General features: G+C 56.3%; 1 protein-coding gene across 1 annotated transcript in view; it reads left to right on the top strand.

Moving 5' to 3' along the window:
- WHRN (whirlin) overlaps positions 1–23369 on the top strand; it is a 63098-nt gene that overhangs the window by 37054 nt on the left and 2675 nt on the right. Inside the window, 8 exon segments of the mRNA XM_070430771.1 lie at positions 4333–4535; positions 5499–5535; positions 6723–6935; positions 7985–8194; positions 19999–20062; positions 20738–20745; positions 21339–21388; positions 21390–21847. Coding sequence (XP_070286872.1) covers positions 4333–4535; positions 5499–5535; positions 6723–6935; positions 7985–8194; positions 19999–20062; positions 20738–20745; positions 21339–21388; positions 21390–21847 — 1243 coding nt within the window.

Here is a 23369-nt window from a genome sequence, read left to right as displayed (position 1 = left end):
CAGGCACATGCTGGGATGAGGGCGGCACAGGGTGGTAGGAAGAATGTGGAAAGCTCGGCTCAGGTGCTGGCTCCTTGTTCACTTCCTGCGTGACCAGTGACCTTGAACAATTCAGTTGACATCCCAGCCTGTGGCCTCCGTTGGGAAGGGAAGTGAAGGACAAGCTATTGAAAGTCTCTCTTGTGGTGTCAGGCTCTGTACCGAGTGGTCCCCTTTGATTCTCACAAAAAGTGTGGGTAATGTCATGCCCACTTTACAGATGGGAACACTGAGTCTCGGACGGTACTTTAGAGCTGTGCAGGGCCACATGGCTCCTCTGTTTGGTGGCCTGTTTTCAGACCTAGGGGCATGTTTCCATTGCACCCTAGGCATGGGGCTTCGTAGCCCGCTGGCCCCACGGGGCTGCTGTGAGCAGCAGGGGACACTGGGTTTGTTTGAAACTGGTTTGTGGACTCCAAATGACATTGAGCAAGCAGGCAGACAGCTGTGCTGACAAGGTCCCCGGACCTCGGGAAGCTCCCCAACAAGGAGAGAATTTGAGAGAGAAATGAACACGGAGAAATGGGAGTCTCGGACCAACCCAGATGCTGCCGAGGGCTGTGTGGGGACCCCAAGGCCAGCCCCGTCCAGAACTTCAGGTTTAAAACGGGCCCTGGAGGAAGAAGGAAGACGAGAGAGGATTGGAGAGAGACGAGGAAGACGGGATCACGTACCCCCATTCAGTTGAGGTTTCCCGAGTACGATTCCTATTTCACACCTGTTCCCCAGGTGGGTCACACGTGAGCTGCTTCTCACAAATCTATCTTCTTTTCTTTTCTTTTCTTTTCTTTTCTTTTCTTTTCTTTTCTTTTCTTTTCTTTTCTTTTTTTCTCTCTTTCTTTCTCTCTCCTCCCCTCCCCTCCCCTCCCCTCCCCTCCCCTCTCTCGTGTTCAGACCAGGGTCGGCTCCCAGGGCTAAGTGAGGCTATTTCGGATGAGGCTAGGCTCTTGGGCTAGGCTCCATCTTTGGGGCTAGGCTCTGCCCTTCTGGAATGGGCTTGGCTGTTCAGGACTCAAATCTGTGTTTATTAAACAGGCCTGAGGGGGAAATGTGACTAGCACAGCAAAACCTGTGACTTCTCAGATATTCATGCTGAGGAGGAGACAGAAGTAAGTGGTGTGCTGGGCATGCTGGGACCGCACACAGGACAGGAGCCGGGCTCAGGGACAAGAAGTGAAGTTTGGTAACCATAGCGCAGACGCAGCCCCCACCCCGGAAACCATTGGCCCCGTGGTGACTGACACGGTTCGCCAGGTCTAGCTAATAAAGATACAGGACGCTCGTTTACATCTGATTCCAGATAAACCGCGAGTACATTTTTGTAGCAGACGTAGGTGCCATGCAGTGTCGGGACACTCCCCTCCCCCCACCAGGTGGATGCTCCTGGGATGGAGTCGCCCTTTCCTTTGTTCCGAGCCCCCTTCCCGGCCTAGCCCTGTAGGCAGAGGCTTGCATACCCTAAACCCCATCTCTGAGGCTACTTTTTAAAATTAAACTGGGATGAAGTCACGTGTGTGAGGAAGATTAAAATGGATTCCCTTCGCTTAGTAACCAAAGCCAAAGCTGTTGAGAGGGATCCTTAGGAAAACAGCACTTCAGCTGATGGAGAGTGTGGCCTGGGCTTTGGCTGGGGGAGCAGCTGGACACGGGAGCGGTGGGGCCTCCGTTACTCAGGAGGGAAGGAGGGAAGGCGAGGCCCCACTGCCATGTCCTGAGTGCAAGTGGGCCCAGCAGGGCGCCGTTTCCCCTTCACTCACAGTCATGTCACCACGGCACTGCTTCTTGGCATTGAGAAAGCCCCTGGGGGGAGAGGCTGCAGGGGCTCCCGAGCCGAGGTGGGAAGTGGCAAAACCCACTCCTTCATGCAAAAGCACTTACTGAGCACTTGCCATGCGCCAAGCCCTTTCCAAGGAGTCCACCTGGGGCTGCCCACATTCTCAGGGGCCCGGGGTTCTCAATTAGGGAGCTCAGGGAGGCAGAGAGGGAGAGAATTGTGATATTGTTGGTGGCAGGGGGAACAGGTGCTGATGACTAGGAAATTGGAGGACAGTCCTGGGCTAGTACCCCTTTTTACACCCAAGGAAACTGAGGCACAAAAGCTATTGGGGGATTTGCTTGAGCTAACACGTCATGGAAGGAGCAGAGTCAGCGTTTGAACCCCGTTCTGATGGTCTTTGAAACCCTTTAACCATGATGCTTTGCTGCCCCCTGGATTGTGGGGCGGGGGGGGGGGGGGCGGTCATTGGAAGTTTTTAAGAAAGGAGGGATGTCATGAAAGTAAAAAGTGGAGGAAAAATTATTAACTTGGTGCAAGGTCTGAGGCCAGTTTGGGTGTAAATGCCCGGAGGTGGGGTGCTGGCTCAGGAGCCCCGGTGCGAGGAGAGAGGGACCCAGGTTGGGGGCTGGAGGGGTGGAGGAAGGTGAAGGTTGGTGCAACTTCCTGAAGGATCTGCTCAGGGGAATGAAGGCTGGGTTGTCAGAGCTGGGTGCTGAGGGAAGGCCAGGGCGTGCCAGCAGGTCGGTGGCTTTGGATCTGCTGGATTTGCAGAGATGCTGCGTGTCCCCAGGCAGAGCTCCTGGCAGCATTGGGGCCCTGGAGCCAGCCTGCGGGGGCTGCACCCTCACTGTCCTCCCCGCGAGTTCTGTGACCACCCCCTGTGTACTTAACCTCTCTGAGCCTCTGTGTTCTCTCTGGTGAGATGGAGAGCAATGATACCTGCTCTTCAGGATGCTGAAGGTACTAAATAAGAAAAAGAATATGTAAAGGGACAGAGAAGGTGCCTGGGACACAGTCAGCATCTGGGCAACTGCGGTTTGAAATTTGGGACTCCAGGCTGGTGTGATGTGCTGGTCCCCCCTGGGCTGTGGCAGAAATGGTCCCAGAGCTAGGCGTGGAGGGGGATGGGTGTCTGGCTTTTCATTCATTTGATGAATTTTTCTTCCCACTGTGTTCTGGGCCCTGGGGATACAGTGTGGAGAGGCTGGCGGGAAAGCCCACTGATAGCACAAGACCGAGCCCACGCTCGACTAGGCAGCAGGAGCGGTCGGTCTGGCGCACACGGCCTCCCAGCAGAGCCTGGCGCTGACTGGGTGTGCAGTAGTGAGCGTTGTAGGATGGGCCGCTGAGGCAGGGGCGCATGGGCCCCCTCCGCACACAGCATTGCTGGCACAGGGGAGACGGGGGAAGTCTGCCTTTGTAACCACCCTGTATTAGGAACTCCCCGATGCAGCAGGGATGTTAAAAGAAAGGGTCTTGGGGACCAGGGTGTTGTTTCTCAGCCTTGAGATCACATCTGTTTACCTCCCTTTCTTCTTCCAAATTCCCATTTGGCTCGCCTTCGCTAAACCCTGCTTTGAAAAATGCTGGGAAATCCACCTGGGGGTTGATCATGAGCCGTCAGCAGGCAGGGGACCTGGGGAGAAGGCAGAGCAGCCACGAATAACTGGAATAACCAGCTTCTGAGGCTGCCCTTCACGGCCTTGGTGGGGGTGACGCTGCACAGCCCTTTCCTGGCCTTGAGCTGCAGGCCCCCCACCATCACAGGAAGGGGAGCACCAGCCCCCCCCGCACCCGAGTTCAAACAAGACACAAGTCTTCACATGTGTCCATCTCACACCACACCACCTTCCCACCAACCTCTGCTGTTTTTGTCACATATTTCTTTTTATTGGAAGGTTAGGCGTTGTTGTTTTTTTAATCCTTTCATTAAAAACTCGTGTTTTTTCATTACGGAATAAAACTCCCTGCGTGTTATAAGAATCCCAGCGTATGTTACTGCTTTAACGAGAGGCTGGCTTCCCCATTTACTGCCTGTTTTCTGGAGTAAATGAGAATGTTGTGTATATCTGGAGGTGATGTGAGAATGCGTGCTGGGGGTAAAGCTCTCCGCAGCGGGGCAGCGCAGAGGGCAGCGACGGAAGTGTGCCTTCACGCCTCTCGCTTCATCCTGCCCCAATCCCAGCCCATTCCACCCCGGCCCCTGAGGGGGCTGTTGTTTTCTGGATAAGGGGGTCCTTGGGAAGCTGGTGGTAGACTCACCCCTCAAACCCTTGCTAGGTCAAGAGGTGACGGGAGCATGGGCTCAGGATCGGGATTGGAAGGTTGTCTGCCATGGACTTGCTGAGTCTCCCTCAGGCACCTGCACAACCTCTCTGAGCCTCGGTGACCTCCTCCTCGGCAGGCTGGCCGGCAGGAGAACTGGGACAGGACCAGGGCTCTGACGCCCCAGGCACGAGTCTGTGTCCTGCAAACAGCCCAGGTGACTGTGTTGTGTTGTGCTGTGGTCTTGGCAGGTCGGGGACCAGATTCTGGAGGTGAACGGGCGGAGCTTTCTCAACATCCTGCACGACGAGGCGGTCAGGCTGCTCAAGTCATCCCAGCACCTCATCCTGACGGTGAAGGACGTAGGGAGGCTGCCCCACGCCCGCACCACCGTGGACGAGACCAAGTGGATCGCCAGTTCCCGGATTGGGGACCCCGCCACGAACTCAGCAGGGTCAGGCCCTACTGCTTACGCGGAGCCTCAGGACCCCGGGGCCCGCTCTGAGAGCCAGTTGTGTCCTCCTCCTGCCCCTGCACCACGTCCTGATCCGTCCCGTCCCGTCCTGATCGCACCAGTTCTCAGCCCGGGGCCCCTTTCATTTCTGTGCACGACCTTGGGCGAGTCCCTCTCCTCTCCTGGCCCGTTTCCCAGGGAAAGCTGAACTGCACCACGCAGCTCTCTTGTTCTTCGTTGGCCTCTGGCGAGTCACTTACCTTATTTTTGGGCCCTTAGTTGTTTGTCTGAAAAGTGAGTCTTAAGCCCTGCCCCTCTCCCAGGTCTGTGAGAATCTCTGGAGTTCCCCGGGTGGAGGGTCTCAGATGAGATGTCATTGCTGGATGGCTGAGTAGTTACTACTGTCGGAATGTGTCACCTTTGGATTTCCATCCCGAGTCTCACACTGGGCGGTGCCCCTCCCAGGCCAAGCACACCCAGCGCATCTCTCTCTCTTCCTTCTCTCTCTCTCTCTCCCTTTTCGTCTACACAGTATTATAATTTTTTAAATTAGTTACAAACATTTAAAAAGGTCCCAGGTTTCCCATTTTTTTAAAAACTGGATTTCTGGCTGCTGCTTAAAAACCCAGCTGCAGCCAAGTCGCATCTCTAAGGCTCCGTTCGCCCCGCCCCCCTTCCTAGGACTGGCCTGACCCAGAGGCCACGGATCAGTTGTAACCTTATTCTCTCCTGTCCTGCCCGGACTGTAGGTGCCTGGTTTTAGAATTGCTGTCCACGTGGCTTGACTGGGAGGCTGGGAACTGCCCATCTGCCCAGGGGTTCATGTTCATTGATTGCCCCAGCGAGTGGAGGCCGCAGTTCTCTCAAAGCTTTGCTCACCCCGCTGCAGACCAACCCTTTCCTTGCCCGTGCCCGTCTGAACTGCTCAGAGGTGCGGCTGACCATGCGTCTCTTCCTCGATAGGTTTCCTGGGGATCCCACCACAGAAGGAGCAGACAAGGTAGGGTGCCCTCCATCCCCAGGCGTCCTTGTCCTTGGCTTCTTCTGAGCTCCGTGGGGGGAGCTCTGGACCTGGCATGTGTGCCAGCGACTCACACACATGAGCTCATTCATTTGGGCAGTCTGTCTGTCCATCTTCCATCCCACACATGCCTGTGAGTGCCTCCCAGCTCTGGGCACCCCCGGGACACCATCCCAGACACCGGGGTTAACAGCCACGAACAGAACAGATCAGATCCCTGCCCTCAAGGAGGTCACCCCCAGTGAAGGAGACACACGAAAAAACAAAACGAACTACGCCAAGGTCCAATTACAGGAGATGCTCACTGCCATCACGACAAGGTGCTGAGTGTTACGAGAGAATGACAGATGGGACACCTAATTGAGACAGGGAAAGGCTGTCTGAAGTAGGCACAGGCGATATTTAGGCTGTGAACGGAAGGTCAGAGAGAAGTGAGTGAGAGAAAGTCTGGTGCAGGAGCCGGAGGGGCTGACCTAGTCAGAGGCCCCAGCCTGTGCCAGAGCCCCCAGCAGGCAGAGGGCGTGGCCTGTTGGAAGAAGGGAGAGCCTGGGAGTGCAGTGAGCAAGGGGGAGCGGGGACAGGATGCCCCCAGGTGGGTGGCCAGCTCACACAGGGTTTGGCTTCTCACCTGAAGTGATGGGATGCCGTTGGAGGCTTACGCAGGGAGCAAAATGAGGGGATCGTGTTTTCACAAGATCATTTCAGCTGCTGTGTGTGTGGTGACAGGGAGAGGCAGAGGGGAGACCGGTGGCATCCTAGACGCTGATGATGGTAGAGACAGTGGCGGGAGGGGCTGGAGTGTGTGCCCGCCCATCTAAGTGTAGTTTGGAAGTAAAGTTACTATTACCCCCAATTGAATAAGGGAGAGATTGAGACCTAGAGGACTAAATGGGAACCCTAATGACATTGCTTCCCTCTGAATGGTCACGAGGATCTGATAATACGTGTACAAGTGCCATGTACGACATAAAACTGCAACTGCAGGGGCCACATGCCCTCAGCACGTATCGGTAGCGTGTCCTGCAGGTTTGTCGGGGTGGGAAGGGGAGAAGGAGGGGGGAGGCAGGGGACAAGACCATGGAGGGACCGACCTCATGCCCCGGCAGCGTGGTCGCTGGCCGGGCCTGGCCACTGTCTCCAGGGCAGCTCCATCTTCTGTCTTTCAGCTGGGATTTTACAAGGGGCCGGCCGGCTCCCAGGTGACCCTGAGCAGCCTGGGCAACCAGACGCGCGTGCTGCTGGAGGAGCAGGCGCGGCACCTGCTGAACGAGCAGGAGCGCGCCACCATGGCCTACTACCTGGAGGAGTACCGAGGCGGCAGCGTCTCCGTGGAGGCCCTGGTCATGGCCCTGTTCGAGCTGCTCAACACCCACGCCAAGGTGACCGGCACCCCTCCTTGGGCAAGGGAGAGGCTGGCGGGGGGCTGCTGGGGCCTGGCTGCAGCTCTCAAGGGCTCTGCATCCCTCCCTGCCTCCCGAGGTCCCCCCTCCTTTACTAAGAACCCACAAGGAGTCAGGCCTAACGGAACCCTGGGCAGAGACTGGTGACCACGATGGTCCCCTGCCCGGGGAAGCCCACAGACTCCTGGGGAGACAGTCATTTAAAGTCTCCTGTGATCGAGGCCCTAACTAACACAGTGGCTTTTAATGCACATTTGGAATCATCTGGATTGCTTTCAAAAAGCAATGCTTGGGCCCTGGCCAGTGTGGTCCAGTGGTTAGAGCGTCGGCCCGCACACTAAAGGGTCACAGGTTTGATTTCCATTCAAGGGCATGTACCTGGGTTGCGGGTTCGCTCCCTGTTTGCCCCCCTCCCCCTGTTCTGGGCATGTGCCAGAGGCAACCAATCAATGTGTTATCTCTCGCTTCGTTGTCTCTTTCTCCCTCCCTCCCTCCTTCTACTCTCTCTCTCTGAAAAAGCAATGGAAAAAATATCCTTGGGTGAGGATTTTTTTAAAAAGCAGTGCTTGGGCCCCACCCTGGCCTGTTCACTCTGCATGCACATCTGTGGGTGGGCGTAGGCCACCGGCAGTTCTTACAAGCCCGGTGCCTGCCGTGCTGCTGGCTTTGAGAACTCGCTCTGGTGGAAGTCTGAGGTTCCGAGGCTGCACAAGGAAGAAGTGAGGAACCCACTGGGCGTGGTTGCATCTGGGAAGACCTCACAGAGTCAGTGCAGTTCGGAGAGAAGTGGGGGGAGCAGCTTCTGGTGTGTTCCGGTTGCTGCAGTCATGCCTGCTAAGGTGCCAGGGAGGAGAGGCCAGAGGGTGCTGGCCCAGCATCCAGGCCAAGGTGTTGGACTTTCTCCTGAGGGCAGTGGGGAGCCACTGAGGGTTGAGGAGGGGAGGCCAGTGGTCAAGGTGGCATGCAGGTCACTGGGGGTAGCAGGAGCCATCCCACCTGCTGAGTGCCCCACTTGTCCCTGCCTCCAGTTCTCCCTCCTCTCTGAGGTGAGAGGCACCATTTCCCCCCAAGACCTGGACCGCTTTGATCACCTGGTGCTGAGGAGGGAGATCGAGTCGATGAAGGCGCGGCAGCCCCCCGGCCCTGGGCCCGGTGACACCTACTCCATGGTCTCCTACAGTGACACAGGCTCGTCCACAGGCAGCCACGGCACCTCCACCACCGTCAGCTCGGCCAGGGTGAGTGTCCCTGCCCTGTCCCTGCACAGTGGCCAGAGGGAAAGTAAAGAGACAGTCAGCCCTCCGTATCCATGGATTTCCCATCTGTGGATTCAGCCGGCCATGGATTGGAAATAATTTGGAAAAACAAACCCTAAAAAGACCCCAAATGCAAAACTTGAACCTGCCGTGCATCAGGCGCTAGGCTGGATGCGTGTGAATGAAGGGATGCCGGGCGCACTCTGTCGTAAGCCTGTATGCAGTGCTGTACCCTTTCACAGAAGGGACTTGAGCATCCAAGGATTTGGTATCTATGTGGGTCCTGAAACCAGTCCCCCACAGATACTGAGGGGCGACTGTCCTGGCTTTGGAGTGAGACCATCAGGTTCAAATACTAGCACCACCACTTGCCAGCTCTCTGCCTGCCTTTCTGAGCCTGTTTCTGCACCTGTAAAAACCTCATAATAGTGGAGGGCCTGCTGCGTGCCAAGCACGGGCTCTAGGAGAGAAGAGATATGGCCCTGGCTCATGGGGCTCACAGTCTAGGGGGGTTGGGCTGGGGGAGAAAGAAAAGATCAAAGCTAATGAGACAGGTGGGAAAAACAATGATAATCTGAGGGAGGCTCCATGAGAAACAGGGGGGCGCTCACAGCAGAAGAGGCGTGGCGATTTGGGTTTTCCCCAAGACACGCCCTCTTGTCATGAAGCCCACACCCAGCCTGGTTTTCTCCTACACTCTCCAACCCTCCTCTCCCCCCAAGAGCATGTGGTCCATCTCGGGGCGTGGTTCTGCCCTCAGGATGCTCGGAAGCAAATTAATCCCAGGAGGTCTAGCAAGGAAGGGGCAGAGGAAATGGATTGCCGTCCCTTACAGGGACAATCCCGTCATTGCTGTCCCTGTCGGGGTGAGCGGGAGAGTGGGGAGGGAGGTCGGGAGATCTGACTGGGCTCCATATTCTCCTTTCCTGCCTGGATCACTCCTCACCACTCTCCGTGAAAAGGGAGGGATGGTTGAGTTGCCTCAGCATATTGTTCCCAGATGGCGAAATGGCAGCTCTCGCAGTAGAGTCTTAATTAGACTTGGGACGTTGTCCTGCTGCAGGAGCTGGAGCTCTGAGGGTGCAGTGATGTGCAGGGCTGTGGACACTGGTGGTTAGTGGGCACAGAGGGGCCTGCAGCCACCGGGAAGCAGCTGCAGTGGGCATATCTTCCCCTTGCAGATCCCAGTTCCCAGCTCAGCCTGGCTTTTTTTTTTTTTTTTTTTTTAAAGCTCTGGGTGAACTTCTACTCCTCTGCCTCCTACCCCTACCACTGAGTCACCTTTATCCCCAGGGGTCCTACTCCCTTCCTGGGGTGACCCCAGAAGCTGTTGTGCATTCCTGTAGGCTCTGGATGTGGCTTCGGGGGAGACAATATCATGCTTTGGGATGAGCAGGTCACTCTGGGGCAGGGAAGAGCTGTCCCCACCTGTGTACACTCTCTGATGTGCCCTGATGATGGCCCCATGAGACTGCAGGGTACCGAGTCACTGCAGGCTCCAATTCTGGGGTGCTGGGATGGGGTGTGTTCTAGCCTGGGAAGCAGAAGATTTAGGTTTAGCTGTGGTTTCTCTGGGCCTCAGTTTCCCATGTGTAAAATGGTCTGACGTTGTTGCTGGCGCTGGCCACAGTAGCCTGAGGCCCTGAGGGAAGATTAGGCTGCGGGACTCAGAGGAGCCAGGGTGACTGTTATGCCCGGGAAGGGCTTTGGGCAGGGGTCCCAGCCCAGAAAAGTGCTGCCCGTGGCCAGGCTAAGTCACAGGTGTGGCAGTTCACCCTGCCCTGCCAGAGAGACCCTGCAGATTGGGGCACCCTGGGGAAGGCAGAGTTCAGAAAGGCCATGGGATGACTTGGAGCGGGAAGCTTTGGGGGAACGGATGGAAGGGGTCCCCAAGCTTCAGATGTGAGTAGCTATGGAAGTCTGTGTCCCACCAGGTAGCACATGCATGTCAGATTAGGACTAACCAAGGCCAGAGTGAGCTCTCAGAGATGGATTCTTCTTTATTATTATTTTTTTCTTTTTTAATTGAGCTTAGAGAGAGGAAGGGAGAGGGATAGAGAGATAGAAACATAGATGAGAGGGACGTCTATTGGCTGCCTCCTGTACGCCCCCTCCTGGGGATCAAGCCTGCAACCTGGGCACGTGCCCTGACCAGAATGGAGCTGGGGACCTCTTGGTTTCATGGGTCAATGCTGAACCACGGAGCCGCACCGCCAGGTTCAGAGGTGGATTCTAAAGGAAGATTGCCCAGGCAGGAGAGGCAGCGTGCAAAGGTCACTTCACCCCTCAGTGCCTCAGTGTCTCCCCTTGCATTGGAGCTGCTTTCCCCAGCTGTTGGAGGATGCAATGATGAGCCCCTCCCTGCTAGTGCCAGCACCCAGAGATGCTGCCCACAGCCCAGGGCAGGTGAAGCCTCAGTTCTTTCTGTCCTTTCCCAACCTGGCTGGGAAGACCCCCCTGAGGATTTGCACCCAGGGCCTTGCAGACACAGGGAGGCTTCTGGAAAGCTCTGGGCTGGGGATCTGCCACACCCTCTCTAATCTGCGTCCCACCCAGGGCCCTCCACATGCACAGCCAGGCTCTGAGGGGCCTGCAGCCACCGGGAAGCAGCCTGCAGTGGGCTGCTTTTCTCAGACTCTGAGCTTTCCTGCTGCACAGGCTTCGGCCCTGGAAATCCAGGTTTCCCCTGATCAAGTCTTCTGAACAGGGTCCTCCTTCAGGCTCTCCCTCTCATTAGCAGGTGTGACCTTGAACAAGTCACATCCCTTCTCGAGCCTCCGTTTGTGTTTTTTTTTTTCCATCTGCCAAATGGGAATAATGACCGCAGCGCCACCTGCTGGAGAGTCCCAGGATTGCCCCAAGGTGAATGACCATCTCCTGAAGGTCCTTCTCAAGGACGAGTGTCATTTCTGCAGAGCAGTGAGGTTTCCTTCACGCAGGCAGTTAGAATGAACGTAGCAACAGGGCCTTTTCTTCCCCATCCTTCCATTACCTCTGACCAAAGCCTTCGAAGTGAAAAAAGAGAACTGTGTTTATTTTTCCTGTGTGTGTGTGTGTGCATGCCTGCACGGGTTTGGGGTTTTTTCTGTGCCCACCCCATCCCTAATATTTATTTGATGTATTTTTCTTTTTGCCTTTTGCCCATCCTTTCTCCCCAGGAGCGGCTGCTGTGGCTTATAGACCTGATGGAGGTACCGTCCATTCGGCTGGGTGGGGCTTTGGGAGTCCCTTAGTTGGGGCAGAGGTAGAGGGGCTGTGGCCCTTCCCGCCTGCCACCCCCTTATGTCTGCACTCAGCCACGGAGGGCTCTGGGGTTCTTCGTGGTGCTCACTCTCTCTCCCCAGGTTTCCTCAGGCTCTGCCATTCCTTGCTGTGTGACCTCGGGAAGTGGTGTCACCTCTCTGAGCTCAGGTTCAGGATATGTAAAGTGAGGATGTCATTTCTGTGCTGTGCAGCTGTGGAGAGGCCTCTCGGACTTGCATATGTCAGACACTCTGTCGGCCTGGATGTTCTTCCCACTTTACATGGTCTGGCTGCCTCCTGTGTGTTCTTTGGCCCTTAGTTCACCTGCCACCTCTTCCGAGTAGACTTCCCTGATTCTCTCCAGACTTTTAGCCTCTGGCTCCTCCAGCACCCTGGACTTCCCTTTGTCATGGCTCTTGTCTCATTATATTCTAATAATCTGCACCCACCTTGACCTTGGGCTGCTTGAAGGTGGCGACTGTATCCCTGATGCTTAGCACAGAGCCTGGCCCATACTTGGGGCCTTTCTTAATAATAGCAGCTGGCATTTGTCTGGAGTTTGCCATGGCACTGGCATCATGCTTTCCAATCATATCTTCTTTGACCCTCCCAGTAACTAGTAGACACTGCTACGATCTCCATTTTACAGAGAAGCTCACAGAGGAGAAGTGACTTGCTCCATGCTGCTCAGCGTTGCTCAGCCAGTGAGTGGTAGAGTCAGGATGCACCCCGGGCCTGCTGGCCTCTGAGCTGCTGCTGTTAACCCCTGTGGCCTGGCTGTGATGCCTCCCTGGAGGAGCCCACCAGCTGCTTGTTAACATTGTCCATCTGTCTATCTGTCAGTCTGTCTCTCTCTCCTCCCTCCCTCCTTCTCTTCCTCTGTTCTGTTAACAGTGCTGACTGGGTGCTCACTTTGTGCTGTGTACAGTTCTAGGTGCTGGAATACAGTACGAACAGCAAAGAAATCCTTTCCACAATGGAATTTGGGGTCATGCTGGGGTGTTAGCGAGACAAACCACTGAAATGCACAGGATAAGTGGTAAATGTGCTAAGGGGAGAAATAAAGCAGGAAGGGGATTTGGGACGGGTTGGGTGATCAGAAAGTGACACCTGAGTACCGACGGGGAAGGGGTGGGGGAGATATCCCTGCCCATCGCCCACTACTGGGAAGAGCACTTCAAACAGGGAACAGCGGGTGTTCCCTGAGGCAGGAGCGGGTCTGGAGTGTCTGAGCAAAGTCCAGGGGGCCGTGCGGCTGGAGCAGGGTACGTGCAGGGAAGGGCCCTGGCAGGTCGGTGCTGAGGACTGGACGTTGACTTTGACTCTGAGATGGGAGCTACTGGCAGGTTAGAGCCAGGCTGACATAGTCTGGCTTAGCTTGAACAGATGCCTCTGATCGCTGAGAATAGACGAGGGTGGGTTTGAACCAAGAACAGGTTCAGTCCCGGGAAGGGCCTGGGAGGTTGTGCAGCCTGAGCTGCTAAGGGGTGTGATGACGAGCTCTGCAGGCACCAGCTCTTTCTGCTGCCTGGCTAGCCCTGGCCTTGGTGTCTCCTGGGAACCCCCTCCTTCCACACACGGCAGGGCTCGGACTTGGCACCTCCTGCTGCCTGTGTGTGGAGCCACAGGACAGAAACGCCTCCTCCTGGAAGTCCTCCTGCAGGAGTACAGAGCACCAGCCCCATCCTGGGTGTCAGGAGCCCCACAGCCCCTCTGCTGTGTCCCTACCATGCAGTGTGCCCTTTACCCACTGTCGGCCTCAGTCTTCCCATCTGTTTGACCAAGGCAGACACCCCTACCCCAGGCTTCTCTATCTCAGATTCCTCTCTCTGTGGGGAGATGCCAGGAAACACTCAAGGGGAGGCACAGAAAGGAATGGCAACCCTGTATTCCCACCACGTCTCTGTGCATTCGGTCGAGGGCTGCAGCTTTACTCCAGAGACTGAGCCTGAAAAATAATGTACACTCACCACTGAGTAAGTGCCAGGCCCTGGTCTGCAACAGTGCCATGTATTCGTGAGCTTTGGCTGAAGCGATGCTGAGTAACAAACAACCCTCCAATTTGGATGAACAATTGCCTAAAACATTTCTTTCTTACGACCCAAATCCTTGACCTCATGGAGCTCACACTAATACCTCCATTAATATGCCTGTCAGGTGCTTCAGCCTCTTCCGGAGTTTGTCTCCCCAGGTAAGCAGGGAAAGGTGGTGGGGTGCAGGCAGGGACCACATCTTTCTCCTGTCTGTGTCCCAGGGCCAACCCGGGGCCTGGCACAGAGTGGGAGCCCAGGAAATGTGGAGCAGAAGCTGAAATGAAACCGCACTCCCGGCCACTCAGGATTCTCTTCTAACATTCTGGCCTCCTAAACACTCCTCCTTTGTCATCGGAAAATGTCCTTTGCCTGGCACTCGGAGAGGCAGGGTGGCAGGCGACTGGCTACCGGTGACCCAGATGCCCCAGACGGTTGCTCCAAATGGAGCCAGTTTCCATTCTGCCCGAATCCCCTGGCTCCTGCTGCCCGCTGATCAATCCCAGGTCAGATGTGGCTCCTTCTGCAGCCTTTTCCCTCAACCACACGCAGTCGATCAATGGAAATCAGATGCAGCCCTCCCCCAGCGACAGATTGTGTTTATTTCCCATGTGCCTAATAGAGACGCAGCCCTGGGACTTTCTGCTGCCTCCGAACAATATCATTCCTCTCCCATGAAGGAGGCGGCCCGCAGAGCCGAGCGCAAGCACGGCGGCCTGCCCGGCAGTTCCGAATTCCTCAACTCGTGCAAGCAGGCCGGGCGGAGGCCTTCAGTGCATGGGATCTGCAATCCCACACGTGACTCTCCTGACTAGTAGCCGCGTCACCTTGGGCAGGTGGCGTCAGCTTTGGGAGCCTCAGTGTCCACATCTGTGTACTCGGCTGAAAGCCCAGCTCTCTGCGGGTGTCCTGAGGATTCAGTGAGATCAGGCGTGGACTTGGAGGCGTGGAGTTCATGGAAGTTGATTTTATGGCTACTCTAAAGGCTGGCAAAGGGCTCTGCAGAGGAAAAGGGATATAGAGGTCACGGCCAGCCTGGTACACATGGAGCAGATGCCATTGGGAGTGTGGGATGCCGCTGGGACTTGCCCAAGCCTTAACCACAGCCCCTTTTCACCTGGATTTGAGAGGTTTTGCATGCCCAGCTTCTCTGCCTGGAAGGGGCTCGCTGGGCCTGCCTAAGGGTGAGCCCCTGCCTCTAAAGGCCTTACTGCCGTTCTCCCCCTGCAGGCAGGTGAGAAGGGGGTGCAGGGGTGGTTGTCAGCCTTTTGCTGCATCAGCCTCCTTGCTCATGGCCTCCATGCCCCTCCTCATCTAGGCTAAAGGAGGGTGGAGAAGCTCAGGCCTGTCTCAGACCCCGGGGAGAGCAGAAGAAACCCATCTATTCACTCACTCACTCAGCAGGCTTCCGTGAGCGCCTCCTGCATGCCAGACTGAGCCGGGCACTGTAGCCATGAGCAAGACTCCGAGCCTGCCCTCCTGAAGCTCAGCAAGTCCACGGGGGAGGCAGCCTCAAATCATCTACAGAATTCACACTCTGATAAGTGGTGGAAGGTGGTGTGAGAGCCTGGGATGGGGGCCCTTACCAACCGGGGGCATTGTGGGTTGGTCGACGCATAACCACTGAGCCACACCCACCGGGCTCCTTTTTCTCTTATTCTCACTCCTCCCTCTCTGGTCCCCCTGTGACCTTGAGGAGCCTTTGTGACTTAGTGCTCAGCTTTTCCACCCGCCTCAGGCCTCTTCCTGTGCATTTGGGGCAGACGTGGGGGGAGCTTGTGGTCCTGGCATCAGAGTAAAGCAGCGTGAAGAACAAAGGGCTGAAAATAGCATCTTTATATAAGAGCCCCCCCATTGTAATGGGGGACGGAGGCCTAGAAACCAGGGAACTGGGCCGGAGGGAAGGGGGGCGAGGGAAGGGCCTCATTTTGCTGAGGTGGCACCTGGGCCATGCGCACCTCCATTTCCAGGATCCGGAGTCAACCTGGCAGAGGCTGGCACAGGGGAATGCCCTTATCACTTCATTTCATCTTGTCCCCAAGTTCCTTCAAACCAGACTCCTGGCATATCCAGGCCCAGACGGGGCCAACTCAGACACTAAGGTTTTTGGGTGTTTTTTTTTTCTCTGAAAGGAAGGGAATTTGGAGGCCGAAAGAGATGGGGCAGCAGGTGCTGAGGGCATCCTGGCCCTTGTGGGAAGCAGTCTGGATGACAGTCAGACCTGAAATAAGATTCAGCTTCCTGCCCCATCCTTGCTGTGTGACCTTGGGCAGGTGGCCTTCCCTCTCTGAGCCTCAGGCACCTCAGATTGGAATGGGAGAAAGATCCCTCTGGGTCTAATCCTTCAGCTGGACACTGGCCTTAGCGGGTGTAGGAGAAAAGGGACCCCAAGAAGCTGGGGGTGGGGGAGGGGTGGCCAAGATGCTCATGCCGACTCCCTGTGAGCTCTGACCTTGATCCTCCTCTCGAAGCCTCTTCCCCGAGCGTTTCTGCTGACGCATCCCCGGGCTCTTAGCCTGCTGTCTGCAGCTATTTCAGATGCACAAGGAACATGGCTTGGGGACTCGGGGCTCCTGAGCGTCTGGATTCGGCAGATGGAGTCTGGCAGGGCTGGGCTCCGACCCGTCTGCCATTTGCTCCACTCAGGCCTCCCTCCCAGGGCTGGCCATTTGTCCTGCTCCTCCCTCCCCTTCCACCTTCCATCCCTGCCCACAGTCTTGCTCCAGGATCCCATTAATAGCAGAGAATGGCTGAGACCAGGGGCCAACAATGGCTGTGCTCTCTCTTGGTCCAGAGAGAGCCACTCCTGGGGCCCTGTAGTTCCTACGGTAGCAGGGCCCTATCCAATTCTGGGTCAGGTAGCGGCTGCATGGGCTTTGGGGTCCCCCTGGCCTGGGTTAGAAACCTGATCTGTACAATGGCTGTGTGGCCTTGGACAAGCCACGCCCTCTCTGGACGTATGTCTAGAAGATGGGAACTGGGGGAGATCTTAGTGCCTGTCTCACACTGGGAATCTAATGAGGTCACGTACGTGAAGTGCCCAGTAACTGAAGTGCCTGGCACACAGTAGGTCCTCCAGTTTGTAGTTCTCTGATCTCCTTCTCAGAGAAAGTCACGCCTCCCCTGTATGTCCAGCACACATGCTTGTTCTCAGGCTCTGGGTCCTTCCCCCTCTCCCGGGCCCTTTCCAACTGCCAGCCCCCCCATGGATCCTGAACAAGAATTCTAGAGCAGCTGCCGTGTGTGTGGCCCTCTGCTTGGTGTTGGGGACACAGGGGCCCACTTATCTTTTATCTCCGGGGCCTTCTCCATAAGTCAGGGCTGCCTGATAAATACTTGTTGAGTGACTAAGTAACTGCTGCAAGTTCCGAATGTGTCAGCACAGGAGAGAATCCTGTGTCTTGGTCCCACCAGGACTGTCACCCGAGTCTCCAGCGTGGCTGCAGGTGGAATCCGGGGGCAGGTGACAGTGCTGCATTGGACGGTGCTGGGGGCCCCTCTGGTCTTTGCGGTAGGCGTGTCCCAGGCTTCTGACACTCTTCGTGTCACCTGCCGAGGTCAGGATTGTGACTGCCAACCCTCGGAAAGTCACTGCATGTACCCAGCCTCACCTCGCCATTCACCTTAACTGTGGCTGGCGGTGGTGCCCGCTGGACTGTTTCCAGGGAGCACTGGACGCATTACATGTCGGCGTTTGGAGGGGGTTGTGTGCGAGGGCTGCAGCTTCCTTTCCGCCGAGGTGTTCCTATGGGGCCAGGGCGCGTTCTGCAGCTATTCAGTCTCTGAGGCTCATTTGCAAGATCTCAGACTTCTGGTGTAACAGCCGTCGCCCCTTGTATATTGTGCCAGGCTCTGTTCTGAGCACTTTTTAGATGTGAATATATCAACCCCATGAGGGAGGGATTGCTATGACCCAATTTTACAGATGAGGAAACTGAGGCACAGAGCGGTTCAGTGACTTGCCCACCACCCATCAGCTGAAGTGGCAGAGCTGGGTGTGATCTCAGAGAAGCCAGAGCTGGTGTTGCTAGTCAGTGGGTGAGAGAGCAACCTCATCACTCCACCTCCCGGGGAACCCCCAACTGTCCTGGCATCACTGAGGCCGTCAGCAGCATCTTCCTGGGAGGCGGTGTGCAGGGGACGGGGCTGGAGAGAGCAGGCGCCCATCAGGGGAGCCTCAGCTTTATTGGGAAATGGGGCAGTCGTTCCAGCCTGAGTTTGCACGAGAGGCATCATGGGACCAGATGAGGAGCCCTGGGAGTGAGAGGCTCAGAGCCGGGAGGGCCGAGCATCCTGTCCGTTGGCGGGTTCCCATGATCGTGTGCCCTTGGCCCACCCAGAATGCTCAAGGCTTCGGGAGGAGCCCTGGAGATGGGGGTCCGTGAGGATGACCCAGCAGCCTCTGCCCTTCCATCCCCTCCCATTGCCCTCACCCTCATCCAGGCCACTGTGCAGCTCCCCATGGTGAGCGGTAGCCACCTCACTCCATTCTCTGCCTGCGTAGGCCGCCTCCCCGTGACAGCCAGAGCGATTGGCTGATTCATTTACTCCTCAGTCCACTTGTGGACTCATTAATTTGCTTAATAAATATTTATCAAGCAGCCACTGTCCTGAACACTGAGGACAGAGTAGGGACCAGGCAGTTACAAATCCTGCCTCTTAGGAGTGTTTATCCTACTGACAATAAGCACATTAATAGTATAACATCAGGTGGTGATCAGTCTCACATAGAAAAACAGGGCCAGGGGTTAGAGTGGGGCATGTGTGTGTGGGTGGGGTGGGGTGGGGTGGGGGGGGTGGTGTCAGGATGCTGTTTTAGACAGGGCTGGTCCAGGAAGGTCTCGCTGAGTCAGAACTAAATGAAGTAAGGGAAGAGCCAGTAGCCCTGTGGGCAGAGGGAGCAGTGAGTGCAAAGGCCCTGAGGCAGAACCATTCCATCCGGTTGGCAGGGGGAGTAGCAGGATGAGTACAGAGTTTGGAATTTCCTCCAAGTAGGAAGGAAAGGCCTGAAGGGTTATGAGCTGGGAGGGGACATTATCTGACTTGTGTTTCAAAGATTACATCTTGGCTGCTGGGTGAAGAATAGTGATCAGTGCAAAGGAGAAAAATAAAGCAGGGTTGGGGGTGGGGCTTGTGGTTTCCGGTGGGAGGTGGTACTTCAGTAAGGTCTTAAAGGAGGTGAGCGAGTTGAGCGTGCTTCGTGAATAGAAGAACGTTCCAAGCAGAAGGAAGAGCTGTATGGAGGCCCGACATGCCTGCATTGTTCTAGTGTGGCTTGAGTGAAATCGTGCAAAGGGGAACTTCGCAGAAGGCAAACTTGACTGTGTCTCCCCGGCAACCCACTGCCCTCGGGTCCAAGTAGCTCCGTGCTTGACTCATGTGGAATCGCTGGAAGATTCTCAAACATCCTCTACCTTTCTGCTTTATATATGATCTACCCTCTGAAACACCCATCTTTCCCTCCTTTGCCCAGCTTACCCACAAGACTCAGCTTTCATCCGTGCTCACTCCTCCAGGAAGCCTTCCCTGATAACCCCTCCCCGCTGCATTATACGCCTGTGCTTCCTCACTCTGTGCACAGTGTCCTCTATGCTTGTTTGTGTCAACCCCACTGTCTTTAAGCAGCTGAAGGCAGGGGTCATGTCTAACCTCCTCTGTGTCCCAGGCCCTGTCTGTATGGAGCACTGAGATGACTTGGTCAGTATTGATCTCTGCACTTGAGACTTGAGCTAGGAGTTGGTCATGGAGGCTTTGCCATCCTGGGTTCTGTGGGGGTGGAGAAACGGCTCCTAGAGCCCTCAGGAGAGCCCAGTTTAGAGAGGAGCACTGCTTGGCCTCCCAGGAAAGGCCTAGAGATGGCCTTTCGGCAGCTCAGTGTCGCCTGAGAGAGCATGAGGCTTCTTCTGGTGAGTTAGGGAAGGAAGGAGGAAATGGGCATTTTTGCCAAGTAACAGCCATTGAAACCTTAACCATCCCCCCCCCCCCCCCCCCCCCCCCCCCCCCCGCTGTTGGAACCATTAAAATTAGAAGAGGGAGGGAGGAGGGGATGAGTGGGGAGGAAGAGGGAGAGAGAGAGAGAGAGAGAGAGAGAGAGAGAGAGAGAGAGAGACTTTCCCCATCCGCCTCTCATTTGCATCTTGCCACTTGCACACCTGCCTGGGGTTGTGAGGGAGCAGCAGAGAGAAGCCTTGGTTTGGAGGTGCTGAGGGTGTTGAGCAGCACCGAGCTTCAGGAATTACCAGTAAAGGTCAGAGCCACCCCACAGCATCTCCAGGTTGTCCCAGGGAGGCCTGGAAATAGCGAGTCTCAAAGGAAATTGATTTTAAAATGACTAGCAAGGAAACTGACATTAATTTTAATGCATAAAATAAATTCCAGCGGGAGTGGGACCGTCAGGAGTCACATAAACCACGTGCAGGTGGCGTAGGGGCCAAAGACCTGGAGTCTAGAGAGCAAACTGGTTCCCCCCCCTTGGTTTATGTTTGTTCACATTGTCTCCTCCTCCATTTCTAGAACACTCTGGACCTGGAGGAAACGGGCCAGGCTGTCCAGGGCAATATGAAACGCCCTCCCAGATGTTTCCCCTGGTAAGAGGCTCCCTGGCCCTTTCCTTGTGTTTTGCCCTCCATCGTCTGTGTGGGCCCTGGGGGCCGGCTTCTTGGTGAAAGCCAGTGGGAGAGGACAGAGGACTGGGCCGTTCAGATGCAGTCCCAGGCCTGTGCACAGTGTGCCCTCCCCTCTCTCTAGCACCACCAGGACGGCTCCTTCCAAGCGTTTTAGGTGGGGCTGTCAGGCTGTTCGCTTCCCCAGTTGGTGTCACTTTGTCTGAACGTTCGCATAGCAAACACTGAAACATGGAGCGCATGGCAGAACGCCCTGAAGAGGTCACGTGACTGGGATGGAAATGGAAGTTGAACATGACCTTTGGCCCAGGTGCACACAGCAGCAGTCTAGATCACTTTGTGATTCTGACCCAAATAACTCTTAGATGGCTTGGGCTCTGGAGCCAGGCTGCCTGGGTTCAAATACCACCTCTGCCACTGACTGAGTGACTCCAGGCAAGTTTCTGGGCCGCTCCGTGCCTCAGTTTCCCCACCTGTAAAATGAGGGTAAGAAGAGTGTACCTAACCCCTAAGTTGGTGGCAACAGGTAAACTAGCTACTTTAGGGAAAGCTTTTGGAACAGGGCCCGTGCTGCCGTAGAGCTATAGTGTCGGATATTGGCACAGGCGGAGGGGGAAGAGTAATGACAGTATCCGTAGCTGCCACTCACCCAGCACCTGCTGGGCGGCAGGCACCTTGCTAACCCGTTCTACGCCTCCCCCCTCACATCCCACAGCTCTGCCGGCAGGTGGCTTCCCCCACTGCCCAGGGGCGCACTCAGAGAGGTGCAGTGCCGCGCCCGGGGCCACACAGCACCCCAGCACCTGTCTGCTTTCCTCCTGTCCACACTCGCTGCCTCCAGTCCTGTCACATCTCCCGTCTCTAGTGGCTAAAACAATCTCCTAAAAAGAAAAGCCAGAGAAATGCCTTTATTGTTTTTCCATCCTGCGCATCCCGGCTTTAATTATGTCTCGTTCCCTGTGACAAGCCCTGGCTGATGCCAAGGGCTTCAATTCCCAAAGGTAACGGTGCCGTCCCCAGAGACGCAGCCAGGATCTCCAGGCTTATCAGCTGCCGAGATGCTGGGAGAAGTTTTCCACTCGGTGTTGCATTATTCAGCGCAGTGTGGCCAAGAGCTGATAGAGCTGGGACGGAATTCCAGCCGGGCCGGGCCCACTCTGCTGTCCGATCTCCGGTCTTCCAGCTGCAATGGGCTCTGACTCCTTCTACTCCTGCTGGGTCTTTTGGCAGGATGAAGTCAAGTCCACGGCCGAGGGGCTGCCTGGCTACAAGCTGCCTCCTCCCCCCACCACCTCTTGCCCAGCCGAAGAAGCTCGGAAGTCAGGACCAAAAGCCACCTTCCTCCGCCTCTTCCCACTCGGGCATAGTCTTCTCGGCTCCGCAGAACCGCAGCCCGCCGGCTGGCACCGCACCCACCCCAGAGGCCCCCTCAGCGCAGGACTCGCCCTCCTCCCCCATCTACGCCTCCATCTCCCCTGCCAACCCTGGCGCCAAGCGGCCGCTGGATGCCCATCTGGCCAACCAGCACCCCATTGGTCCCTTCCCACGGGTCCAGTCACCCCCGCACCTGAGAAGTCCCCCCACAGAGACCACGCTGGCTGGGGGCTGCCTCCCACCACCCTCCCCCTCGGGGCGCCCAGACCAGACAGGCACAAACCAGCACTACGTCATGGTGGAGGTGCACCGCCCGGACAGCGAGCCCGACGTGAACGAAGTGAGGGCGCTGCCCCAGGCTCGCAGTGAGTACCGGCAGACACTGGGGGCTGGGCTGCGGGGCTGCTGTGTGATCTTGGGGGTTCGTCCTCTCTGGGTTGATCTGCCCACCTGCACAGTGAAGGTTAACAGGTGCTCACCCAGCGAGGGGGTCTCCTAGCCCCGGTGTCCCCACCAGGGTGAGGGTGGCTGGGGAACAGGGTCCTGAGCCCACACTGAGGAGCTTTGGAGTTGGACACACAAGTGTGAGTCCTGGCTCTGCCGTGTACCAGCTGTGTGACTGTGGGCCCGCTACTGTGCCTCTCTGAGCCGCCTCCCCATCCTCGAATGGAGGTGGCAGTGACAGCCCTGCCGGCTTCTGTGCGGGTGGGGCTCCCCCTCCTGCATTCACCTACCAGCCTTCCCAGAGACAGCTTGTTGAGGGCAGGGGTGGCTCCTGCAATCTTCGTCCCCCAGGACTTGGCACGGAGAAGGTGCTGGGGGACAGTGGGCCCCTGGGGGTCTCCTGACTTGGGGCTGCAGGGTCAGAGTGCAGGATGGACCTACCAGGAACCGAGGAAGCCAGCCCCAGGCTGCGGTCCCGGGAGTTTCCAGACAAGGAGGTGGAGGGAGGAGAGGAAGCCTGAGCCCTGAGCAGGCTCCCCTCCTCCTGCAGAGTTGGGCACATTTGTTGGATGCTGCTGCCATCTTGTGGTTAAAGTGATATGTGGGGTGGCCCCCCTATGGCCTGGAAGGTGGTGGATGGGTCAGGGGACCCTTACTGAGTGTCTGCTGTATGCCATGCAGTGGGCCGACTAGGATGCAGAGTGCAGAGTCCCTGCGCGCAGTGGCTTGGTGAGGGGAGGCAGCTGAGGGAGAGCAGGCGGGATGTGGTGAGAAACCCAAGCTGTCATACTTGGATCACTGCTGCTTCGAGACCTGGTACTGAGCTGGACACACGATTATAAGGGCTAACCATTGTACAGCACCGTCTTGCGCTGGACACTGTTCTAGGGACTTTGCCTATTTTAGCAACTCATCTAATCACCCCCAACAGTCCTGTGAGGCTGGTACTGTTATTACCCCTATTTTATGGATGAAGAGGCACAGAAAGTAACTGTGGAGCCAGGCAGTCTGGCACACGTCTGCTATCTTGACTGCTTCACTCTGTACGTCGTATCTACTGGTCTTTATGGGAACCCCATTGGAGAGGCGTCATTGCTTCTGATTAGAACAAGGACATGGAGGCTCAGAGAGACTGTGTCACTTGCCCAGCGTTGCACAGCTGGTCAGAGGGAATTCCTATCCAACCTGCCAGACATAAGAGTGTGTGTTCTTGATGCAGGGTCTCAGACTCAGGGACTAGGCCACCACACACATAGTGAAGCAGTTGGGGTTGACCGGTGAACCAGAGGGGCATGTGTCCACACTCAGCTCTGGCCAGTTGGGGTTGTGCAGGGGTGCAGACCAGGCATGGAAGAGCTTCCTTTTTTTCTCTCTCTCTCTCAAGAAGCTAGAAATTTAAATTTTATGTGAAATCTCCTAATTTGAATGTGCTGATCCACCATT

This window comes from Myotis yumanensis, unplaced genomic scaffold (genome assembly GCF_028538775.1).
Source record: "Myotis yumanensis isolate MYYU_CA2020_CCGP unplaced genomic scaffold, mMyoYum1.0.hap1 SCAF_12, whole genome shotgun sequence".
Classification (NCBI taxonomy): domain Eukaryota; kingdom Metazoa; phylum Chordata; class Mammalia; order Chiroptera; family Vespertilionidae; genus Myotis; species Myotis yumanensis.
This window is presented reverse-complemented; position numbering and strand designations above follow the sequence as displayed.